Source organism: Lemur catta, chromosome 10 (assembly GCF_020740605.2).
Source record: "Lemur catta isolate mLemCat1 chromosome 10, mLemCat1.pri, whole genome shotgun sequence".
In the NCBI taxonomy this organism is placed as follows: domain Eukaryota; kingdom Metazoa; phylum Chordata; class Mammalia; order Primates; family Lemuridae; genus Lemur; species Lemur catta.
In genome coordinates this window covers 68,469,655-68,494,456 of record NC_059137.1, presented here as the reverse complement: position 1 = coordinate 68,494,456, position 24,802 = coordinate 68,469,655, and the positions used below count along the sequence as shown (strand labels likewise).

At 37.2% G+C, this 24,802-nt stretch overlaps 1 protein-coding gene across 1 annotated transcript in view; it reads left to right on the top strand.

Moving 5' to 3' along the window:
• LOC123646040 (aldehyde dehydrogenase 1A1-like) overlaps window positions 1-24,802 on the top strand; it is a 40,200-nt gene that overhangs the window by 3,444 nt on the left and 11,954 nt on the right. The window contains exons 2-8 of the mRNA XM_045562663.1: window positions 4,469-4,573; window positions 10,546-10,686; window positions 12,580-12,709; window positions 14,823-14,884; window positions 17,627-17,755; window positions 19,019-19,132; window positions 23,594-23,696. Of these exons, the coding sequence (XP_045418619.1) occupies window positions 4,469-4,573; window positions 10,546-10,686; window positions 12,580-12,709; window positions 14,823-14,884; window positions 17,627-17,755; window positions 19,019-19,132; window positions 23,594-23,696 (784 nt within the window). The remainder of the gene's footprint in view (window positions 1-4,468; window positions 4,574-10,545; window positions 10,687-12,579; window positions 12,710-14,822; window positions 14,885-17,626; window positions 17,756-19,018; window positions 19,133-23,593; window positions 23,697-24,802) is intronic.

The following is a 24,802-nucleotide window of genomic DNA, read 5'->3' as shown; positions in this document are numbered from 1 at the left end:
TTATGTCCAGAATAGAATACAAACTTCTCACTCTGGGGATCAAGCTCCACAACAAATGCACTTTATTTTCATCGTCAGACGTTATCTATAATTTGTTTTTGCTGGAACTCTCTGTTCTGTTAGGAGCTGATCTCTTTACTGTGCTACAGAACTTCCCAAGGTTGGTCCCTCCTTTGCTCATTGTTTTTCTTTCCACCAATCCAATCCCGTCCTTCAAGGGTGCCCTCTTCCAGCCAGCCTCCCTCTATACCATTTATTGTTTAACCCACGGCTTTGGCCACTTTTCTCCACAACATTTAATTTAGTTCTTTTTTTTTTTTTTTGTGACAGAGTCTTGCTCTGTTGCCCAGGCTAGAGTGCTGTGGCATCAAGCTCACAGCAACCTCAAACTCCTGGGCTCCAGCAATCCTTCTGCCTCAGCCTCCCGAGTAGCTGGGACTACAGGCATGCACCACCACGCCCAGCTAATTTTTTTTTCTATATATATAGCTTTAGCTGTCCAGATCATTTCTTTCTCCTTTTATTAGATACAAGGTCTCTCTCTTGCTCAGGCTGGTCTCGAACTCCTGACCTTGAGCAATCCTCCCACCTTGGCCTCCCAGAGAGCTAGGATTACAGGCGTGAGCCACGCGCCCGGCCCCACAACATTTAATTCTTTACTGGCTGATCTTAGTATAAATACACTCTCCTCCGAGATTATAGAACCCTGGAGAGCAGTGGTCATGGCTAACTTATCTCAGATTTTCCCACCATACCATCCAGAGTGTGTCTCAGGTATTTACTCATTATTTCACAAACACTTTTCTGATGGAACAAAAGTGACTAGCCAGGGTTGTATAAATGTAAGCACAAGTTCAAACAAAAGTTGGGTTTTCAGTGTTCTTATATTAAATGTTAAAACTGAATAATACAGAGCAGTTTCTGGTAATTTGGGATCTGCTACAGCTAATCTCTTCTGTTGCCTGCAGGCTGCCAGGTAAACTTGTGTTTTGACCTTAGGTTAATGCTCATTTACAAAACATTCACTGACTTTAATCTGAAGGGGGAGTTTTATGTACAGTTTAGATATAAGATTTTGATGATGAAACTAGATGGTACATACATATTGTAATGAGTCTTTCACTAAAAGAGATTATATAGATTGAAATAAGCTCTAATATATCGACAGTATGTTGAGAACTTGAAACCACAAATTATCACAGACCTAAAGTTAAGAGACTCAGGCAACAGCTCGAAAGTTTCAGCACAGGCTTAACAGAATGTAATCTATTCTGTATGTTGTTTTTATTTTATTTTTTAGTGAAATCATACTGTAGAAGAGTGGAATTCTGGGTATATCTCTGACAGAATGAGACTGTGTCCTCTTAATTTAGAGATACAAAGTCTGAGGAGGTAATACAACCTTCAGGGCAGAGAGAAGGTAGGACTAGCAAGTGACAGTCACTCTAATACATGTTTTGAAAGGCTCATTAAAAAATCTGAGGCAAGTACTATAATGTCTTTAGTTTTTTGTTTAGAATTTCATGCACTGAGATATAGATACCTAACATTAACACAAAGCAGAACATAAAATGGAATTTAAGAGTAGGGTAATAACATGTTGTGTTGGGTAACAGAATAAAAATAAGAGGTTAAATCCAGCTGGAGCAAATATTGAAATCTTCATGAGGAGATGACGTGTTAAGCTGGAGTTTGAAGGGGAAGCAGAAGGAAATAGTGCAACTCCAGTGTGAAGGACAGCATGAGGAAAGGTGTGGAGCGAAGAAGGGCACAATGTTTGAGGCAGTAGAATGAGTCTGAAATAAAGGGTAAATTGAGGCAATGGTAGGACAAAAGGTTGGAATAGCATATTGGGGCAAAATCACTAACCTCCTTGAGTGCCATGCTGAGGAGTTTGACAATGGAGAATCACCAGTGTTCTAAGGAGGGGAGGGGTGCAGACAAAATCTAAACTGGGTTGGCTCAGGGAGAAAATTAAATTTTAATGAGGCAGAGGTAGTGGGCAGGGAGAACAGAGAAAGGGTTTTTTATAATAGCATAGAACAAACTGACACAAAAGGAACTGTGTATCTTGTTAAGAGAAAAGGAAAGAGTGTGTGTGAGAGAGAGAATGAGAACTGCGTGAGCAAACTTCAGAACTTTGGAGTGGGAGCAGCATAAAGCTAGAAACGGCAGTGTGCTGAGTTTGGGACACTTTGATTAAGGTCTTTCCCAGTCATCCCTTGCAAAAAAAAATACTAAACGTTAGAGGCTAAGGATGTGTAAAAGAAAATGCTCCAAAAGTAACTATGCAAAATGTGTTTCTGATTGCTAGAGTGCTGGCTCACTCTCAGAGACATTGGGCAAATCACTTTAATCTGGATTTATATTTCTTTGAGTTGAACTAAGAAGGCAACCTTTTTCTCAAGGGATAATACGATGAATTTTATGGTCTTAATATGTGTTCAGTTACCCTATCAGGGAAACAAGGATTTTCTTGATACTTCCATCTTTCTCATACCCCCATATATGTGTCTTTGAACCTCTGGTCTCTCCATCCGAACTGCTTCAGACTCCTTCCCCCTTCCTTTATGCATGCCCACATCTCCTTCATGTCAATTCCAGGCTAGACTACAATTCTTTTGAACTCCTCCAAATATATAGGATGCTGCTACTTTGTTATATGGATAATTGTTTTTGTCTGAACAGGCAAGCAAGGAGGCTTCTCCTCCTCCCCATTTGATAGCAAATCACAAGTATCACAGTGTACTCATGTGTAGAATGCTATGGGTCATAGCTATGGGTAGCCGACGGATTGTAGGTTATTTGATTCAATTATACTTAAGAGCTGTTTACTGAGGGCTAAAGTCACTTGATGGCTGGAATCATGTTGGACACTGAGGATAAACCAGAAAACTAAACAAACACAGTCCTTGACCTTATGGAACCTATAGCCTAGAAGGGAAGGCAGACATGTAAAAATGACTATTTAAAAAGGGACAAGTTTCACAATGGATACATAGTAGACAAGGGACTCAAGCATTTAGGGATACATAGGAACATATATTTCATTAATTTGACAGAATTTTAAGCTATGTCATTGACACCATATGATACAATATCTAAGTTGGTGAATGCTTATAGGTTGATTTAAAAGATTACATTTATGTCAAATATACACAATATAAGTAATGGATCTAGCAATATATAATCTTGATAATGATCAATGGAAAATTTTTAATAACTAAGTAACTTGCATTTAGCATAGCAACTTATTAAAACCTAGAGGGGGTATTTCAATACACTCTCCCTCAGGGTTGAGCTATCAGTAACTTATCTTTAAATATCAAATAAGGAGGGGTGTCAGGATTAAGATATGTTATAAACCCAGTGCATATGTCACCTTCTTTTAAAACTACATGTGTCAACTACCCACGCTCCCAAATTAAAGTAGTTCATCTTGTCATAAGTCCAACAGAAAGTTGTAATATGTAACAGCCAATACTGTACTTATGACTACATGTTATATACTTATGTGCTTATTTTCATATTTCAAATAATAAGTAAAAGTGGGATACACAAGAAATAAAGGGATGCAAAGAAAAGAAATACTAGCTTTTGTCAGAAACAGAACACAAAAGAGGTATTTCTTAATTTGACTTTGTCAAATATTTTTCTCTACGGAAAACTGAATGTGATATCAAAGCTGATTGCTTAATGAAATGTAAATTCAGTGTGTAGAAGTTGAAATTGAGACTTTTTAAATGACATACACTTTTTAATATTTCTGTTCTTCTATACTGCACACAGAACAAAATTCCATATTTCCTAGAGTTCTGTCTTTCTTGAGATGCATGTCTTAGGTATCACTAAGAAACGTAGTGCCTGATTTCATATGAGGGCAAATAAATTCTCAGGAAATCTTTTGAAAAGGAGAATGAAACTCCTATGCTTTTAAAAAGCCAGTGAAATCATGTCACTAGCTAAAATTTTCTGAGTAAACTTCTTTTAAAATCCTTTATTTTAGGATAATTATTTTACTAGTGTTAAAACAGTCAGATAAAGGATTAGAAAGTAGTCACTTATGATATCAAATCACCAGTAGCCAAAAATGAGGATGTTGAGAAACTGAAGTGGAAAATACAAGAAATGTTTTTTAAAGATAAAGCCCACTAAAGCCTCCACTCTTGCCTCAAATTCATGGCTATTTTAGGTAAAATCTTTCATTTCTAGATTGTCTCCTCCAGTCTGTATTTCCTAGGGTTGAAATGAGTGTGTATCTTCATGAAATTTAAAAGCACTTTGTATTCTATTTTAGAGAGAGTACGTGTGTGTACGTTCATGCACACAATGTCTTAAACAGCCAATAAATTTTGAAGGGTGAAGGGATATGCATCATTTAGGTATTGTGTAATGGTTTAAGTTTATAAAAATTTCCAAACTTTGCTGCATATTTAAATACCTTTGTACCTATTGTCCATCCCTACAGATCTTCATAAACAATGAATGGCATGGTTCAGTGAGTGGCAAGAAATTTCCTGTCCTTAATCCTGCAACTGAAGAGATAATCTGTCAAGTAGAAGAAGGAGATAAGGTGAGTTTTTAAATACTAGTTCCATTTTTATGCCGGGTTTCTTGGTTTCTTGCCATTCTGAGCTCCCAAACCCCATGGCAAATTCAAGAGACATGTTACGAAAATATGGCTTCTGATGCAGGCTGGGGAACTTTTCTAAGTTGTTCTTGGTACATAAAGATACTCAGTAGTCACGTCATGATGATGATGAGCCTGTGGTTCTGGGTGTCTTGGTGAGGTTTTCATGTTATTTTTTCTTGCTTGATTGTTTTTTGGAGGGGGGACAGAGTCTCACTCTGTTACCTGGGCTAGAGTACCGTGGCATCTGCCTAGCTCACAGCAACCTCAAACTCCTGGGCTCAAGCAATCCTCCTGCCTCAGCCTCCCAAGTAGCTGGGACTACAGGCATGCACCACCATGCCCGGCTAATTTTTCTATATATATTTTTAGCTGTCCATATAATTTCTTTCTATTTTTAATAGAGATGGGATCTTGCTCTTGCTCAGGCTTGTCTCAAACTCCTGAGCTCAAACAATCCGCCCTCCTCGGCCTCCCAGAGTGCTAGGATTGCAGGCGTGAGCCACCACGCCCTGCCTTCTTGCTTGATTTTAAACTTAAATAGTGTCTAGATTTATCACAGGCTGCCTAAGAAGGGATTAATCATAGGTTTGAAAAGGCGAGAAATCCTTTATTAATATAACATTGTCCATTCTAAATTGCCAGATAAAACTAAGAAGGTGACATAGAACTTAAAGAACAATAAATTACCCAATTATTTTATTAAAAATCATGGAGTTAATATTTTTGATGTTTTAGTTTTGGAGCCTTGAACATTCAGCTTTGCCGCTGGAATTAGTTTTATCAGTAAAACAAGTCTCTGCTCCTGAACTTCTAGTTGAAAACTTGTCAGGTAGTCTGAGGACTTTTCTTGGCACAGGCTGCAGGATTTACCTTCTTCCTAACGTGTAGTAAGGGAAAGCTGATGCTCATACTAGTAGCCTTAGAAATCTTTGCCACTGATGTGCTTGGGTGCTCGTTGAGAGTTAGTACTGCTCAGACAAGCAATCAAGGACGCTCAGTAACATGCAGCAAAGCTTCACACCAGGTCACCATGCTGACTGAGGTATCTGGACATTTGATCAGTGAAACTCAATTGTTCATGGTACAAACTGTTCATGGTGAGCTGTTGTTTGCTTACCAACCAGCACTCGCCTATTCTTTTTGGAAGTATTCCAAACTTTTGTTTTTAAATAATTATTGATGTTCTCGCAATTTTGCTGGCAAATGTACAGTAAACTCTGATATCATTGCTTCATGAAAGGTACAAATCAAGTAAATTACATAGTCACAGTAAACCCGATATTCTGGAACTGACTCTTTAGATAATGAGCCAAGAGGTTTTAGGGATTTAATTTAGGAGTAGAATGGCGCTCACAATGGGCTATGTATCTCCTTTCAGTGGTATTATAAAGACAGGAGGAGGGGCCAGAACAAATGGAGGTTACAAAGCAAAGCACAGATGTGGGTGGAAAATGTTTTCTTTTCACTTCAGTGGCTCTTTTAGGCTATATTAACTAATCCTGAAAACTGCTTTTAATACTAAAGCATGATCTAACAAATAATTGGTGGGGATAAAAGTAAATGTCCATTAAAGTAAGTGCTTGTGACAGGTGTAAAAGTAGAACTGGTCTGATGACTATTTTCTGCATCTCTGAATGAATTTGGTGTGAAGATGGACCATGTGGGAGTGATTGAAGAGTTCATTTCTCCCTTAACTGTGCTCAGCAGCCATTTGATATCTCAGCAACATTTGAACTGTCTTCATACACTCAGCCTGTGGCCCTTTCTTCTAAAAAGGAACATTCTAAATATCATCAGCAGAAGTGTTATTAACGGTGGCAAATCTGAGTTTATGTACCAAATTGTTTTCTAGTTAGTTCAAATATTATATCTCTGAAAATGTCAGTCCTGGAGTAAAAAATCCAAGAAATGCTAGTTTTGGAATTAAAAAATAAAACAACCCTGATGCCTAAGGAATTATGGAAAAAACAAAACAAAACACTGATGCCTAAGAATTTTGAATAATGTAAAAATTTTTGTTGTATAATGAAACCTATTGAAATATTTATTATATAAATGTCATAGAAGATGCATCCTTATATAAAATCAGTATAACCTGAAAACTTTTTAAGATAGGTAACAAATTATTAAATATTTATTCACTGCCTGTTGTATGTAGGCCCTGAATAGTAAGACATACCATAGCTTATAATACAGATAGTAGTAAATATTCAAAGGATTTCATTATTAGGGCAGCCTTGCAGAGCTATAAGAACTAGATTTTAGAGTCATATATGGGATTACATTTTGGTTCTACTACCTGCTGGATTTCATGTGTGAGCCATAGTCTGTCTACTCACCTGAAAACCAAAGTCAGTGATGCTTAACTCTAGCAGTACTGGTGGGACTGTAAAGGACTTATCTTGTGCCTGGAACTTAGTAGGCTCTTGACTAGTAGCTATCAACAAGCTGGATTAGTCTGGTGAGGGTTTAGGTAGATTGATATTTGAACTGGGTGTGATAGTGTATGTAAGATTTTGAAAGTTAAGTGGTGTACTGGTAGAACATTCTAGCAAGGAGAGTTACAGAAGCAAAGGTGAGAAGGAAGTGGGTCAGGTAGAGTAGAAAAAAATGTGAACACTAAGTTTGAGTGGGTGAGGTGAAGCCTAACAGTGTTGGACCTTGAGAACCAGGCAGAGGAGTTTGGCCTTCAGACTGTAGATAAAAGGAAACAGTTGTAAATATTTGAAAGAGAAAGTGATAAGATAAAAGTACTTGAAGGTTAGCCTGGTAGCAACAGGCATGACAGTTGAGGAAGAAAAGAGAATGAACTTGGGAAGGCTATTGACAATGTGAAATAAGAAGGGCCTAAATAGTGCAGGACAGTGAAAATGGAAAGGAAGATTAGAATATACTGGAACTACCGAGAGTTATTGTTAAGGTTGTTTTGACTGCTAGGACTACAGTAACAATTGCTATCACTTAACACTTAACATCTGTCATATGGAAAATGTGTTTCAAGTGTTACTTCATTTGATCTTCAAAACAACCCTGTGAGGTAACACGTCCCTATTTTAAAGATAAGAAAACTGAACCTTAGAGAAGTTCTGCCACAACATAAGTTCATCAGAATATTTTTCAAGGTTTATAATAATGTATTGGGGTGATGATTTGGTTGTATGTCTCTTTCATTTGAATATTCCAAAAGGGCAATCTCCTTAATTCATTTTTCTGTCATTAGCAGCCCGATGCTAAGAATACTACAGAGGGGCATGTTTATCAAATCTTTAGATGGATGGATGTGTAGTCAAATGGTTCAAAGGTTACATAGCTAATAAAGGAGAAATCACAATTCAAATCTGGATTGTTTTGTTCCAAAACTATGTATTAACTACCATTCTATTTCTGCTCCTGCACAAAAAAATATAAGATATAAGAAAAGGAAGGGCATGATCCAAAGACATAAACACAAGAACGTCTTTCTTTTTTTTTTTTTTGAGACAGAGTCTCACTTTGTTGCCCGGGCTAGGGTGAGTGCCGTGGCATCAGCCTAGCTCACAGCAACCTCAGACTCCTGTGCTTAAGCGATCCTACTGCCTCAGCCTCCCGAGTAGCTGGGACTACAGGCATGAGCCACCATGCCCGGCTAATTTTTTTTGTATATATATTTTTAGTTGGCCAGATAATTTCTTTCTATTTTTAGTAGAGACGGGGTCTCACTCTTGCTCAGGCTGGTCTCGAACTCCTGACCTCGAGCGATCCACCCGCCTCGGCCTCCCAGAGCTAGGATTACAGGCGTGAGCCACCGTGCCCGGCCAAGAACGTCTTTCTTTATAGCAGTATTCTCTAGGGTGTGTATGGCAGAGTTACTTGTCTTGAAGCCAGTTTCTCCATATCGCTTTGGAAGGCCAGGATGCCTATAATATCCCATACCTGTTGAAGGCTGATGGCAGGACACCGAGCAGAAGATCCAAATGAAAGCTCTGTCACACAGATCTGTTTAAATACAGAACAGCATTTATTTTGTAGGCCATGTTATCCACAGATCATACTGGCAATCTCAGATTCTTATGGCTTGCTTTTCTTTATTTTTTTTAACATTGCTCTCTAATTTTAACTTGGAAAAATTTAGACCCTGTGGCATGAGACAATGTCCAAATATAAGCAATCAATGTGATTAACTGAATGCCCCAAATATGCACGATGTGTGTGTGTGTGTGTGTGTGTGTGTATAATTTCTCAGGAAAAGCAAGCAATGAATACATGTATTTTAATGTATATACTCATCATTCTCTCAAAAGTTAGACAGTGAGATATATCAGTGTGTGATCTATTATAGTGAAAGAATCTTTGCTTGTAGTCAGTAAGTATCATCACTTGACCAGACCAGATTATACTTGTAAAACATCCCTCTTACCCCAGATCATCTTAGTTTGGTGATAAATACTATAAAAATTATATTTAATTTGTAGACTTGTAAATTTGGGGTTTCTTGACTGAACACAGCCTAAGCCTAAGGAGGGGGATATTATTTTGAGGTCCATGCTTCTCCAAGGGGGACGTGTCATGCCTGGATGGGATTTAGCTTAATTTTATACAACTTAAAACAGTTAGGGTAATTACCCACCAACCCCCGCTCAGCTCTCAAATGGAACTATGTCTCCTGAAAAAATTTGCAAGTTACTGCCCTTTGATGTGTCATGATTTATGGAGCACACATAGTTTCATGCAGTGGCCAGTCCTATGTACAAAGTAACATTGAAATGATCTATGCCTTTAAGGTGCTTGCAACTGACTTGGTGGAGAGAAAAAAAGGATGTATGAGGTAGTAATGAAAGAGGGAGGTGGTGACTCCTGTAGTAGGTATATTCTGCGGAGTGCAGAAGAGGTCTGAACAAAGATCTGCAGGGGAATAGAGTGGCCAGGGCAACATTTGTAACTGAGGTGGATTAGGAAAGAAGCAGAGGAGATACCTGTTGTAGAAAAACACAGAATAGTAGAAAGAGCTTGCATGAAGACAATAGGAGAGTGGAGTCAAAGAGGCTAGACTGAGTGTGGAATCACTTTACTATTTGACTTTCGCTGGAATGAATGTAGTTTGAAGTAGTGCATTATTAATAATAAGAAAATGACTTCTTTACCTATTTAGTGTTTAAAAAAACCTGTTTGTACCCAGATGGGAAATGGGGGGCGCTGCCCCCTCCAGACCCTTCGATATACCAGGTCCTCTTCCTCTGTGCCTTTTCCCTCTGCACAAAAGGAATGGGCACATGTTTATAACATTTACTCTTCAACAGCAAAGAAAAGTTCTTATTCACCCTCTAATAGGCCCTTCATGAGAATGGACAGGCTGTAGAGAGTCAGCAGAGATCAAAGAAGATATTCACTACTTTGGATCTTGAGCTTAGCCTGGAACTCCTATAACCCAGTCACCAAGGGCGTGCAATGTGTGGTGAGAGCAAGCAAAGGCTCTAGAGTGAGACGAGCTCTGTTTAAAACGCAGTTCTGCCCCTCTTAGTTATTGGCCTTGGGTACGGCTCCTCTCTCTTTGCTTGAATTTCTTCATCTGTAAAATGGGGAACATGTCTGTCCCATTAAATGACTGAGAATTAAATGAGTTAATATCTGTAAAGTTATTAGAACATTGCTTGAGATATGGCAAGCATGCAAATGATAGCAACTATTACTACAATATTTATATTCTAGGAAATCAAGCATATGCAAGATGTGTGGAGCTCGTCATTCTAGAGATTATTCAGCAAGTGTAACTGCAATATTGTGTAGTTGAGTGTGCACAGTGTGCTAGACTTTAGGCTATTGGAGACACAGTGCCTGCTTGTAAGGAGCTTCAGTCTATTTCGTTGGGTTATTACCATTGGATTTGCTGATCGAGTATGTTCAGCCTACTGAATTAAATACCCTTTGACTCACAGGAGGATGTTGACAAAGCAGTGAAGGCCGCAAGACAGGCTTTTCAGATCGGTTCTCCATGGCGTACTATGGATGCTTCAGAGAGGGGACGACTATTATTCAAGTTGGCTGATTTAATCGAAAGAGATCGTCTCTTGCTCACAGTGAGTGTTAACCAAACTGGATAGGTAGATAGAGCTCTCAAAAGCATTCATTGTTTGAATTGGCAAGTTCTTTTGGTTTTAGTGACCACGACATGCTTTCTACAAACAAAATGAAAAGACTTGATCTCCCAGCTCTTGTGTAGGACTCTGACCATTGAGTGTATTCTCAAATATTAATTTGTACTCCAGTTCTAGGTGATGTCAATTTCTGCTCCCATAATAGATTCTACAGTCTAACGTTGTCAAACCCCAAGTTAAACCAAATTAAAGAAATTTCTTTCCTTTACAACTTCTTCTCAAATCCTTTACCAAGGTCACATGCAGTTTGAATCTCATGGAATGAGGTACTGGTTTTCTTAAAGTACTTGACTAGTGAACACTTTTAGGTGAAAACTCATCATTTGTTAAAGGTGCCCATAATATTTCTCTAAAATAAATCTTATTTCTTTTTAGAGAAATGTATATCCAAAAGACTACCAAGGTATTTAATAAATGGCTGCTTTTTCTCTCCCTGAAATGTCTGTTCACAATTGGTCATAATTAAATGATGTTCTTTTTACAGGAGAAAAAGGTAAAGATTAAAGAAAAAAATCTAATCATGGATGTGTTTGTAAAAATTGTTTTTACTTTGTTTTTTTAATTTATATTTTAAGAGTTATATAAGTCAGTGGGTAATATCATTGTGGAGGGTATTTCTTTGTTTTTGTCTTCTCAGTTGGGCTTTATAATCAAGGCAGTTTAACCCAAACCAATACCAAGATCAGTTTCCATAGTACATTTTTATTACCTTTAGAATCTTAAAGTGGCAGTTACAGAGAAGCCTACCTTTTAAAAAAAAAAGAAATCAACATTAGCAATTATAGTGAATGAAAGAACCATTTATTACTCAATTGGTGATTCAGCATAATTCAAAATATACAAAAATATGGAACCAGAAGCTATGTGCAATAAAACTATATTAACCAAAATGTCCTGCAGGAGGAAAGCAGAATTTGCTTAAACTTGGCTTCTCTCATTCATCCGATCTGTTGACTGCCTGTCAGCATAAGGTCCTATGGGGGAAAAGGTACAGTCATACAAAAATTGTGTTTGGTTAAATTTTGAGATGGTAGACAGTGTAACACAGAGACAGGACACCTTTAACAGTTTATCACCTGGATATTCCTGCCAGGTAATCACCCCAGCAGAACACTATATCCCAGAGAGCTCTTTAAAGTTCTGCTTAAGAAGAGAAGGAAAAGAGGAGATAGGTCATCCTATAATGGTTAGGGCACTAGACCAGAAAATGTTGAACTTTATAGACCATTCAAATGATAATTATGATAGTAATGGCAAGACTGGGAGTTTCATCATTAAAAATTCTGCTGAGGAAAATTATGAATGAAAAATCCAGGTGTTACTTAAGTTTGTATGAATAGATTGTCTATATCCAAATGGGATGCAAAAATTAAAAATGATTAAGGCATCATTAATAGTCACTGACACTAAATTGTCACATAGAATTGGATTACACAGTAAGTGAAATCTGGTTGAAACTCTGATCTGACTGAAACTGGGTACCATTCTCACCTGCTGTGTATACATCAAATTGTGACTGATTCCTAGAAAATTTGTTAGCTGGAGAACATTCAAAATGAGATTAAAAAGCACTAGTCTTTAGAAACCAGAATCTCACAATCTGTTGTACCCAGATCTTGCCATATGACCTCAAGCAAGTCATTTGAACTCTTTTTTTTTGTCTCGTTTTTAAAAAGAGGAGGTTAGACAAGATGACTTAAGATTTCTTCTATTTTCAAAATTCTCTAACACATGATTATTCAAAATATTCATTATATTTTTCTTAATGTAAAATTTTTATGGAATTTTAGATATGGAATTTGATCTGTTTTTCAGACAATGGAGGCAATGAATGGTGGAAAACTATTTTCCAATGCATATCTGATGGATATAGCACTCTGCATAAACGGATTACGCTACTGTGCAGGCTGGGCTGACAAGATCCAGGGCCGTACAATACCAGCTGGTGAGTAGCTTTGGGAAACCACTAGAGGTGAGAGTAGCAGTGAGGAGATTACTATAGAGCTGAATAATTTTAAACTCTCCCTTTTAAAGGCATCAACCAAGTAAGGCAAAATTGTTTTCCCCTAGACTTTGAGACAACACAGCTCTGAACATGGAAGTTCTGTTAAGATTCATCAAATGGCTTTTTTATTTTTTTTCTTTGCTGCCAAGAAGACTCAGATCCAAGTAACCTTGGATATGAGCTCCAACAATTGGCTTTTAAAGTTGTTTCAGCATAATCATGCAGAAGACAACACTATGCATATTTTAGAAAATATTAAAGTAAGAACATTCTTATGACCACAATGACTGATTTGAGGCAATTTTCTCTTTTTTTTTTTTTTTTTGAGACAGAGCCTCACTCTTGCCCAGGCTAGAGTGCCGTGGTGTTGGCCTAGCTCACAGCAACCTCAGACTCCTGGGCTCCAGCGATCCTCCTGCCTCAGCTTCCCGGGTAGCTGGGACTACAGGCATGTGCCACCATGCCCGGCTAATTTTTTCTATTTTTAGTTGTTTAGCTAATTTCTTCCTATTTTTAGTAGGGATGGGGTCTCGCTGTTGCTCAGGCTGGTCTCGAACTCCTGAGCTCAAGAAATCCTGCCTCCTCGGCCTCCCAGAGTGTTAGGATTACAGGCGTGAGCCACCTTGCCCGGTCAGAGGCAATTGTCTCTCTAAGGGCCCAACAAAACCTTTTAAAGCTGGCCTCTGAAATTATTTCTTTGGGTTTTATTACAATAGTGACATTTTTACCCTTTCTATAATATAATTATTTACGCTTCTTTGCATGTCCAGGATGAGTCCGTTATGATCATCTGTGCTTGGTCAAACTCACTACAGCTAGACCAGACTAACTAAAAAAACTAATTGACATTGATTTGTTTCAAATAGCTTCAAAGCAAGAAGGAACTGTGTTTATAGACCAAATTAAGTATTTGTGTGCTTGAACATGTATGTATGTAGTGGAGTATGTACAAAATTGGGTAGAAATATGAAAAATACTTTGTATAAAATATGAAAAAGCATCACTGTGCAAAACACTATTGATAGAATTTAATTCTTGTGAATGTATTGACTTGAGGATTACAACATCCTCCAGAACTGGCCCTGATGTGCATTTCCAATCTACTTGGAACATCCGACAGGTCAGAAATGGTAACCAGCCTGATGTGCATTTCCAATCTACTTGGAACATCCGACAGGTCAGAAATGGTAACCAGGAAGGGAAAAGAGGAGAGTGGAACCATGATGGTGTGAAGAAATGTGACTATCTTAATGACTGCCTCACTTTATTCTGGGACAAAATGGTAGAAACCATTTAAAGCACAAATAGATCTCGATAAAGAGAGTTCTTGCTGAAGCCAGGAGGCCTCTGTGGGAACCAAAACAGAACTGAGCACCAAACACAATGTAACTCTCGGAATGACATCATCAAACTTTGAAGCACATGAGTCAGTCAAATCTAGATTGAAAAGAAGGAAATGTCTTTTATTTCAGGTATTTGTTTTCATGAATTAAGAGAATTTACTTTTATTGTTTAGTAGGCAAATAGAAAACAACATTTTAGAACAAGTGAGTAGGAAAGGATTATTAATCATAGAGAAGTTTTAAAAATTATGTTGTTTTTTAATTTTACTATTTTTTAAATTGTTATATTTTTGAAAAAAAGTTACTATTACTGATAGAACTTTGAGCTGCCAGAAACACATGTGAATGTGGTTCTTCTCTTAGCTGGAGAATTCTTCCTTCCTTTCTGGTCCTTTTTTTTTTTTTTTTAATTAAACTCTGAGAAGAAAGATGATTTAGAAATCAGCCCTCTTAGATGATGAGAGACAGAATTAATTATTTTTCATATTGTTTCCAATTTTGTGTATTGCTTTCACCTAACTCAATTTTATGGTTCCTGTCATTCCAAATTACAATTTGAGGGATCCATTTTCATTTTGCAAACAGTTGGAGTTGTATTTTATATTTTAATTATTGTGTACACTATTCTCTCATATCAGCCCCAAACCACCATTCTGTGAATGATGAATACATTCGTCTATATATAATTGTGTGTGTGTTTCACTTTCTAGATGGAAACGTTTTTACTTATACGAGGCATGAACCTATTGGCGTATGTGGCCAAATCATTCCTGTAAGTTGTTCTTCTATATAATTCTAAATTTTTTAAAAAAGAATTCTAATCCTATTAGATTTAGTAATAAAGCTTCCTACAACACAAATAGATTCCTATATATTTGTTTTTATTTATTTAATTTTTAATTTTGGAATATTACAGAGTTACAAATGCTTTGGTAACATACATTGCCTTTGCACTATCCGAGTCAGAGCTATACCAGTATGCTCAACCCCCAAACAGCCCGCACCTGTTAGGTGTGAATTTACCCCTCTCCCCTCCCCTCCACCTGCCCAATCCCCAATGAATGTTACTTTGTATGTGCACTTAAGTGTTGATCGATTAGTACCAATTTAATGGTGAGTACATGTGGTGTTTGTTTTTCCATTCTTGTGATCCTTCACTTAGAAGAATAGTCTCTAGTTACAACCAAGTTATACAAGACGTATTAGGTCACCATTTTTTATGGCTGAATAGTACTCCATAGTATGCATACACCATATTTTATTAATCCACTCATGTATTGAGGGACACTTGCATTGTTTCCACATTTTTGCAATTGTGAATTGTGCTGCTATAAATATTTGAGTACAGATGTCTTTTTTATAGAATGTCTTTTTTTCCTTTGGGTAAATACCCAGTAGTGGGAATTGTGAGATCAAATGGTAGTTCCACTTTTAACTCTTTGTGGTATCTCCATATTACGTTCCATATACATTGTACTAGTTGGCAGTCCCACCAGCAGTGTATGAGTGTTCCTCTCTCTCTACATTCACATTCACACCAACATTTGTTTTGGGACTTTTTGATAAAAGCTGTACTCACTGGAGTTAAGTGATATCTCACTGTGGTTTTGATTTGCATTTTCCTGCCAATGAGAGATGTTGAGCATTTTTCATGGGTTTGTTGGGCATTAGTCTTCTTATATATTTGTTAAATATGGAGTAAATATCGGATTTGCTGAACTTGGTCTCTCTGTGACTAAACATCTTAGATGTGAATTAGGTAGTCCAAAAACCTATCTATATCCTGGCATGTCTCTTGAGAGTATTTCAGTACTGTAGTATCAACAGATCTTAACCTTATACTCTATGGGTTGTTTTTTAAAAGTCGTATATTGCCCTCTCTTTAACAGCCATGTTTCATAGGTGCATGGCAAAGTGCTCATAGCGGGCACATCGCCTGCAGGTCACCCTTTTAGTGAAATGTAGTAGGCTCTGTTAGTCTCCAACACTCTTCATCTCCTCACTGAGGCTCTCATTACAGAGAATAGTACCAACCAGAGTGTTCTAATCCTGAAAATATTTTTAAGTTAAAATGAAAGAAACAATACCACAGGCATTTACAGCACCGTATGGAATACATTGTGTCTTAAGATGAGAGGCTCTGATACTACAAGTTCTTCTTAAAGAATGTACTATTTTTTTAAGTGGAATTGTGAAGATTTCCTTTTAAGCTTAACACATAGGAGACTATCTAAATGATGTCTCTTTAGCTGACATACTTCCAAAGGCCAAATAAAAAAATTGTGAAGTATCTTGAAGTTCTTAGATGAATAAGTGGCTATTGTCTTTTGCTCCAAGTAGGTTAAAATGTATCCGTATCAACATTTTTAATGAAATTCCTCACTAATTCAAAAATTACAGTGATATCTATAAAAGCTACGTAACTGCAAATACTAATAACAGCTAATATATACTGTGTGCCTATGATGAACCAGTCAGTGTGTCAAGCTCTTGGCCCACTTTCTTGATTAATCCTCAGGAGACCTTCTGAGGTGGAGAGGACCGTTATCATCATTTAAAGATGATGCAGTTGCACACACAGAGCAAGTAACTTGTGTGACTTCGCATGGCTGGTAGTGACTGAGCTGAGATTTAAACCCAAGCACTTGGTTCCTGGACCCAGAATATCTTTGTCTTTAATAAGATATTTGTCCTAGAAATAAATGCTACTAATGATACAATTAGGTAAATAATTATAATAAATCACCTGTGGGTTGGGAGGAATACTCATACTTTTTAAACACTTACAGATAACTTGTAATATGCTTAATGGTAAGCCAAACCATGGAGTGATTTTTATCTTCCTGGTAGAAGAAGAACTCAAATTGACAGCACTTGATTAAATTTTGGAGCTCTCTCCTACTCCCTTCCCGTATATAGTTTATTTAGAGCATTTTACCATTTACTATTGCTTTTAGCAATGAAGTTAATTAGAATACACCAGATGATTACACAAAAATACTACAATTACTTTTTTTTTTTTTTTTGAGACAGAATCTCACTCTGTTGCCTGGGCTAGAGTGAGTGCCGTGGCATCAGCCTAGCTCACAGCAACCTCAAATTCCTGGGCTCAAGCAATCCTACTGCCTCAGCCTCCCGAGTAGCTAGGACTACAGGCATGTACCACCATGCCCGGCTAATTTTTGTGTATATATATATATGTTATATATATACATATATATATACATACATATATATATACACATATATATATATGTTTTTAGCTGTCCGTATAATTTCTTTTGTATTTTTAGTAGAGATGGGGTCTCGCTCTTGCTCAGGCTGGTCTCGAACTCCTGAGCTCAAATGATCCGCCTGACTTGGCCTCCCAGAGTGCTAGGATTACAGGCGTGAGCCACCGCGCCCTGCCTGCAATTACTTTTTAGTACCTGCTGGGGATATGTCATGTGAACTTAGATTAGCAAATGTGCTTTTCAGCAATACAAAGAATCTCTTGTTATATATTGCTTTCTAGTGGAATTTCCCATTGGTCACACTTATTTGGAAGATAGCACCTGCCCTGAGCTGTGGAAACACAGTAGTTGTCAAACCAGCAGAGCAAACTCCTCTCACTGCACTCCACGTGGCATCCTTAATAAAAGAGGTAAGTCTCCTAAATCAAACTATGCACAAGAATTCCACTTCATTTGGTGCTACTGCCAACTATGTTATTTACAAAAGTCTCCTGTCCAGTGGGGGGATGCATTTAGCATGGCTGCTGGCTGGGATTCCTCACAGTTAATCCAAAGGAGTCTCTGCCCAAATGCAGACAGGAAGTCCAATGCAAGGGCTTGGTGTCAGTCACCTTGTGATCACTTTTTTGTTTCTTTTGTCCAACTCTCATGAACATAAATTCATATTGAAATTGATATTATATTCTTTCAAATTTTGAAATGTTAAGTTGGTTTGTCACTTCCACTAATGGCCTGGTAGTTTCTGGAAATTTGTTCAAACTATTATAGGATATGTGAAGATTGGAGGCCTCTGTGCAAATGTGCTTGTTTGTACTCTTAGGCCACATTATTTCTAAACACATCTACCCATAGGTGGATATGTTTATTTTCACTTTTCTGTTATGGTTTTCTCTGCATTTGTCTTCCTGTTCAAAGGTGGTAAAAGAGCACATGAAAGATATTTTTATCAACTACCTATATTCTGTTGATATATTTTTTTCTTGCAAACCATTCATTGTTCTTTTGTCTTTATATCTTACCAAAACTTAAAAAACAAGCATTAATCACTAGAAAATTCAATCTGAACTCGTATCTTAAAGGTATTCTTTATTTCAAATTTAAAAGAGGCAAAAGAGATGTTAAAATGAAATATTTTAATATTTTGATGCAATTAACATGAAATTTTAATGTGCCCTACTCAGTTCCCACACTTTCTACCTGAATTCTTTAACTGGGGTTGAAATCAATCCTGAAGTGCAATCATAAAGGGGATGACCATGCTTATTTACTATTTTACTGATTAAATAATGCCAGTGGGGACTCACACCTCAGCTGTTATGCCCTGAGCAATTGACAACAGCTAGAAACTAAAAATGCGAGATCCCTTTAGCTTCTTAGTTTTGCTGGTGGGGATAATGAGCACATTGCTTTCCCTCTATGTAAGTAATTTACCAAACACTTATACTTTCTTTGTGAGTTACTATGATGAAATTTGAGACAGTTATCAGTGGGGCAATAATCCATAGCCTCACCCTGAGGAAAAATGGGCCTTCAGTAATGCAACGCTTGAGGTTATTTTTAAGTGATCTGATAATTACTGTAATATATTGTTAATAATATATAATAACTGTAATAACAATAATAATAATAAAGGCTAAAACCACTTAGGTAAATTTTCCTTTTTTACCTCTCAGGCAGGGTTTCCTCCTGGAGTATTGAATATCGTCCCTGGCTACGGGCCTACTGCAGGAGCAGCCATTTCTTCTCACATGGATGTAGACAAAGTGTCCTTCACAGGATCAACAGAGGTAATATCACTAACTCAGCCCAGAAGTTAAGAATGTCTGCATCTCCAGCTACCAGAAACATGTTTTATGCATCTATTTTTGAGCCAATACTTCTTAAAACAAAAGTTCCTTTTATTGATTTGTTCCTTATTTTAGCCTTCAAATATGTGTATAGAACATGAGCAGATGTACTTTGGATGAAATGAAATACCTGTTACAAACTCAGAAAGACTAGAGTGAACTATTTTTAACATGTTCTCATTATTTCTGATGAGAAATATGGCTGCTGAGACCTTGTCATATGATTAGTAAGGTTTACAGTAGAAAATGTAAATTAGGCCATAGGTGATTTGTATGAAAGAATGTAATGTTACCCTGTAGATTATGAAAATTAAATAGTAGAGCCTCTCCCATAGCTCCTTATTTGGGGCTCTCTCCTCCTTAGACATTCAGACAGGGAGCCAGAAACTCAGCTTCCTTCAGTGACACTCTTGGCCTAGCCTAACTTTTCTGACTGTCTGGCTCAAACTTGTCCATCCAAAGGTTGAAGAACAGGACCCCAACCATGAGCACTGTGAGGAGAAACAGGGGGGAGAGAGAGAAAGACAGCATCCTGGAAGATAGACTTTGGGAAAATAGATTCCCATTTACTGAGATAATTTTGTATCCTAAGGAAAGAAAGTGGTAAGATCATACTATACGAAGAAAAATAAATCCTTGAGTCATTCTGTTAGATAATGTGACATTGTTAGATGCCCAATGCAGTGACTACTGTATGCCTTTCATTGGTATACAGTATAGAGGATGAAGAGTGTGCATCACCCCATCTTAGAAAGCTGCTGAGGCAGGTAAGAAACAAGGCAGGATGTGACAAGTACTAAAATATGGTTGAAGTGCTATATGGGGGTTCACAGGAAGGAATAATGATGTCCAAATGGGTGCTAGAACTTGCTGTGAGTTTTTGTTACTTTTTTTTTCTTGACTCCCTGGAGATTGAGAAGGAAAAAGAACATTTCAGATAGGGAGGTGAGGCTAATTTGATTACTTTATGATCCTAATTAGCCACCCCAATATAAAGAAACATAGAGAACAGAAATGTTAGAAAATCAAATTTTCTTGACCTTTTTAAAATGAGATAAATACATATATATTTTCTTTGTTTTCATAGACATAGAGTAGTAAACATTTACATTCTGTAAATCCCTAATTGAAGGAGGGGAAAGCCAACCCCACATTCATTATTTACTGTGAGCAAGACCAATGGGAATGTTCAAGAAATGGCAATAAATTTTAAAATGGTAAAATCACAGATTGAAATCATAGCAGAGAAGGTAAGAGAAGAAAGGAACAAATTCCTCAGCCTGGACTTCTAGACCTTTCCCAGTAGGGAATCCATGTGGCTTTCAAGGCCTAGAACCCACACCTGCTCACTTCTCCAGTTCATCTGGACTGGAGGATGCTGTTCCCTGATCCCAGCTCAGCATCACTGCCTGTTTGTCTTGGCTCATCCCTGAGTCTCTACTGTATTTGCGGGGGGTAGAAATGTTACCTATCAAAAACACCTCAAAACCCTGAGATTAAAAATCTAGAAAACATCTGTGTTCACATTCTGCCTCTATCCCTCCTAGCAGTGTGTCTTCAAAAGTTAAATATCCTGGCTAACTTAGTTTCTTCATTTGTAAAATGGAGACAACAATATCAACTTTACTGAATTGCACAGAATAAAACTAAGAGAGCTATTGAATAATGAAACACATAGCACCCTACCCAGCACTCAGTAAATGTCATGGTTATTATATGTGGCTGTACTCATTTCCTTTTTCTCTTTCCCACTCTTTAATTTCTCACAATAATTTAGAAGATGTGAGGGAAGAGCTTCCTCTCCCTATAAACGTTCTCCATCTCTGCCACCTGCCCCATCACTTCCTGATGATTCCATGCACCTTTTCATTCCCATGTGCTTTCTGTTCACGAGTGGTCATAACCACCTGTTCCAATCTGGCTCCCCCCACACATCCCTGGTTGGCTTTCTCCTCACTGCTGCAGTCGCAGGAGCACTCTGAATTTAACAGCACCTGTCTGTGTTCCCACTGGCTGTGATGTACAACTGTAAGAACGCATGCCCATGGCCTTTTTATGTGTCTTTCTCTCCCTTGCGGAATATCCACAAAGACTCTTGTTCATTATTATCTACTGAAACCAGTATAGTGACTAATTCTAAATAAGTATAAAGAATTAAGTGTGAATAATATGGTTTTAAAAGCCACACAGAAAAACATGTTAGTTCCAATGCATGGAACTTAGGTCCATGCTCCCTGGAACCTCTTTCTGGGTTCTCTTTTAGCTTCAGGTTTGTTGCTGGGCAGATATCAGAGAACTTGGCAAATACCATGAAAAAGGCAAACAACAGATTACATATTTGGGGTCATCGCAGCAAAGATTCCCATTCTAACAACACTTTTAGTGAGGTAAGAATTTTAATGTCCCATGAGATTCATATAAAATAGTACCCTACTCAGATTGTGCCAGACCCAGTAAGTTACACTGTTTTCACGAGCATTTGCTACTTCTGCCTCACATGGAAATGTCACAGTATCATAAAATAGACTACTTACCCACCCTCTTAATAGTTCTTATCTTTTCTTCATTGCAAACCTCTGAGAAAAACGATGAACCTTTACTTATTTCCAAGTAAAGGAAAGAAATCATGAGGCAGAAAATGGATGTTTCCTTGCCTGGGCTTAGACTTTTGGGAAAATTCAAGCAACCCTTTTATTGGCCACTTAAACTTGCACTAAGCAAGAGTATAATCTTTCTTCCTCATCCACACTTCTAACCATTCTTCATACTAGTCTTTTGATATCTGTAGCTTTCAGAAAAATAATTCTGATTTTACTCCCTTTCTCAAGATAAAAGTTACCTACTTTAATAGAGTCTCTCCAGTAAACCTAAGTTTAAAAAAAGGAAGAAAAAAAAACCATGCAGAATGAAAGCAGGGAACTCAAAGAGGGAAAGGCAAACGGTATTATCTAGAATAAAGAAAATTCTTAATCATCTTAAATGAAAATTCAACTTTTGAAAACAGTCGTTAGGAGTATGTTGTAGAAGGAAAATGAGGCACAAGAGAAATTTCAGATGGGTTCCCCAGTGAAAGTCTACTTTTAGTTTATTTTTATTAAACTACCCTTAGAGGTTTGATTTAGAACCATGAAATCTTTAAGACGAAAACATTAGATTAGTTAATGCTTTATTCTGTAATGCATAGTAGCAGTTCAGTAACCACATAAAATTTGTATATATGCTTAGCAAGCATCTACTTTTGTTCAGTTGGAATATGAATTTTTTATTAAAATCTGGCATGTGTATTAGGAAAAAATAAACCCAGAGAATAAAAGAAGCAAAATAAAGTGAATTATATTTAAAACAAAGAAAAGCAAAGATCATTTTAGTGGATTAAGTCTCCAGTAAAAATGATAAAAAAATAAATAATTATGAAACAAGCCAAGTTTTAGAGATAGAAAAACAAGAACAATGGTAGAAAATAATCTTGAAGGGAAGTGATCCACAAAGAAAAAAAATTAAAGACAATAGAGGCAACTAGTATTAAAGAAGAAACCAGAATAGTAGGTTTCCAGCTAACTGAAGTAGCAGCAGAGCACAGATCCAATTTCTTTCATCTACTTCACTGTTCAGAGTGTATGTGTGTTACGGGGGAGGAAAGAGAGAGAAGTCTCTCAGTCAATCAATAGTTCAGTGAGCCCACTGTGGAGAGATGCTACTGAGGAGAGGTCTGCAGTGTTATGGTATTGTCACTGCTACCAAGGATGTAACAATCTGTTTGGGAAATTTATGTGTATACAAATAATACAATCTGAGGCAGACTCTAAAAGAGTCTTCACAAAGTTCTTTGGGAGGCCAGGAGAAGAGTGTCGTTTCTACCTAGAGTCATCAGAAGGATTCAGGGAGAAGGTAAGATGTGAACTGGGTCCCAAAAGAGGGTAGAATGTGGAGGCAGCCCAGGTTGGGTGGGCATATGATGAGAAGAGAGATGAGATTCAGGAGGTGGTGAATATGCCAGTTGGGCTGGTAGAGTTCTCTGGGTGTAAGTAGAGGGATGAAAAGTCATAATAGATAAGTTGTGATTGGGTCATGGTAGGTCTGATCAATCCATAGAGAGATGAAGTTCTGACTAAAATGAAAAATAACCTCCTGTGTAGACAATCAGAATCAGCTCTCATGTTCTGTATCTCTGCCCTCTTACTGATGAGCATTTTTCTGATTCTTTTGTGTCTGCATGCTTGGAGAAGGGAGCCTTTTATATCTAAAGGTGCCAAATCTTGAAAACTGTCAGGGTTTCTCCCAAATTTAATTTAACTGTGAAGTTTAACTATCGCACAAATATGGCATAAATTTAAAACACTAAATAAACCTGTCTTCGTGAGAGCAGATTAAGCCTTCTCCCTGTGTAATGCTCCATTTCAGGTTGGCAAAATGATCAAAGAAGCTGCCGGGAAAAGCAATCTGAAGAGGGTGACCCTGGAGCTTGGGGGGAAGAGCCCTTGCATTGTGTTTGCTGATGCGGACTGTGAGTATGAGCCGCTTTAACTCTTCACCCTGCGTCCTTTGTGGTGTCTGATAATGCCATTCAATGAACTTAAATTTTAAAGAAGCATTTGCTTCTAACATCAAAGTGTAGGGAATTAATCAGAGTACAGAATTACTCTTAAACATCTCTTAAATCATCCTAAACTTATAAAACATAGGTAAGTTTAATATAAACACAATTTTTTCCTATTTTGGAATAGATTGCAGTTTCCTCACATAAATTCTGGATAACATAAACATTTGGCATTTAGGGGCCATGGTATGGATAAAATTCCATGCCTTTAATTATTAATGTCATATTAAGCCTAATGGGATAACCTGGAGACATGTTAGACTGAGACCAAATGGGGAGACAGCAGTTTTGCATTTGCCATCTCCCTTCTCTCTGTGTCATAAGCTCATTAAATGAAATGTCCAGAAGATGATCACACCTACTATTTAAATAAATTCTTTTTTTTTCCTTAGCAAATATAGTTGAGTTTAAATACAAAATCTACAATTATGATAAGACTCTACTATATAATATTCTTGGTTCATTCTGATTATATTACCAAGTAGAATCCCAAAATTACTTCGTAAATATTAGTTAATTATCAGAAGTAGATGTTGAACTCTTTCTTTCACAGCTCCATTATTTATTTGAGGCCATAAACACAAATGCTGCATGGAATTGGCCTATGTTGCTATTGTGATCTTAACTGAAGTTTTTTGGAGCCTACTACCTTATTAAACATTCTATAAACATGACAAGATTCTCAATTTTTCTAAGGTTTTCTGTAAACCACTCCCCCTACAACTTAAGCAGGTGTGATTACTTTACAAAATGAATAAAAACAACACCCAGTTGCTATAATGTTGAGTTGAATCTTCAGCATGTAGAAAAATTAAAATGCAAAGAAAACTTTATTCTTCTTTAGGATCTACTAATGAAGCAACCTATTTCTTCCTTTTAAGGTACATTCTACTATCTAAAATAAATAAGAATTTATAGGCATAATATATGAAATAATATGATACACTTTGTATAGATTTTGAAAATGTCTTTGCTAGAAAGAGGTCATAAGTTGGGTGAGTGATTCTCAGTAT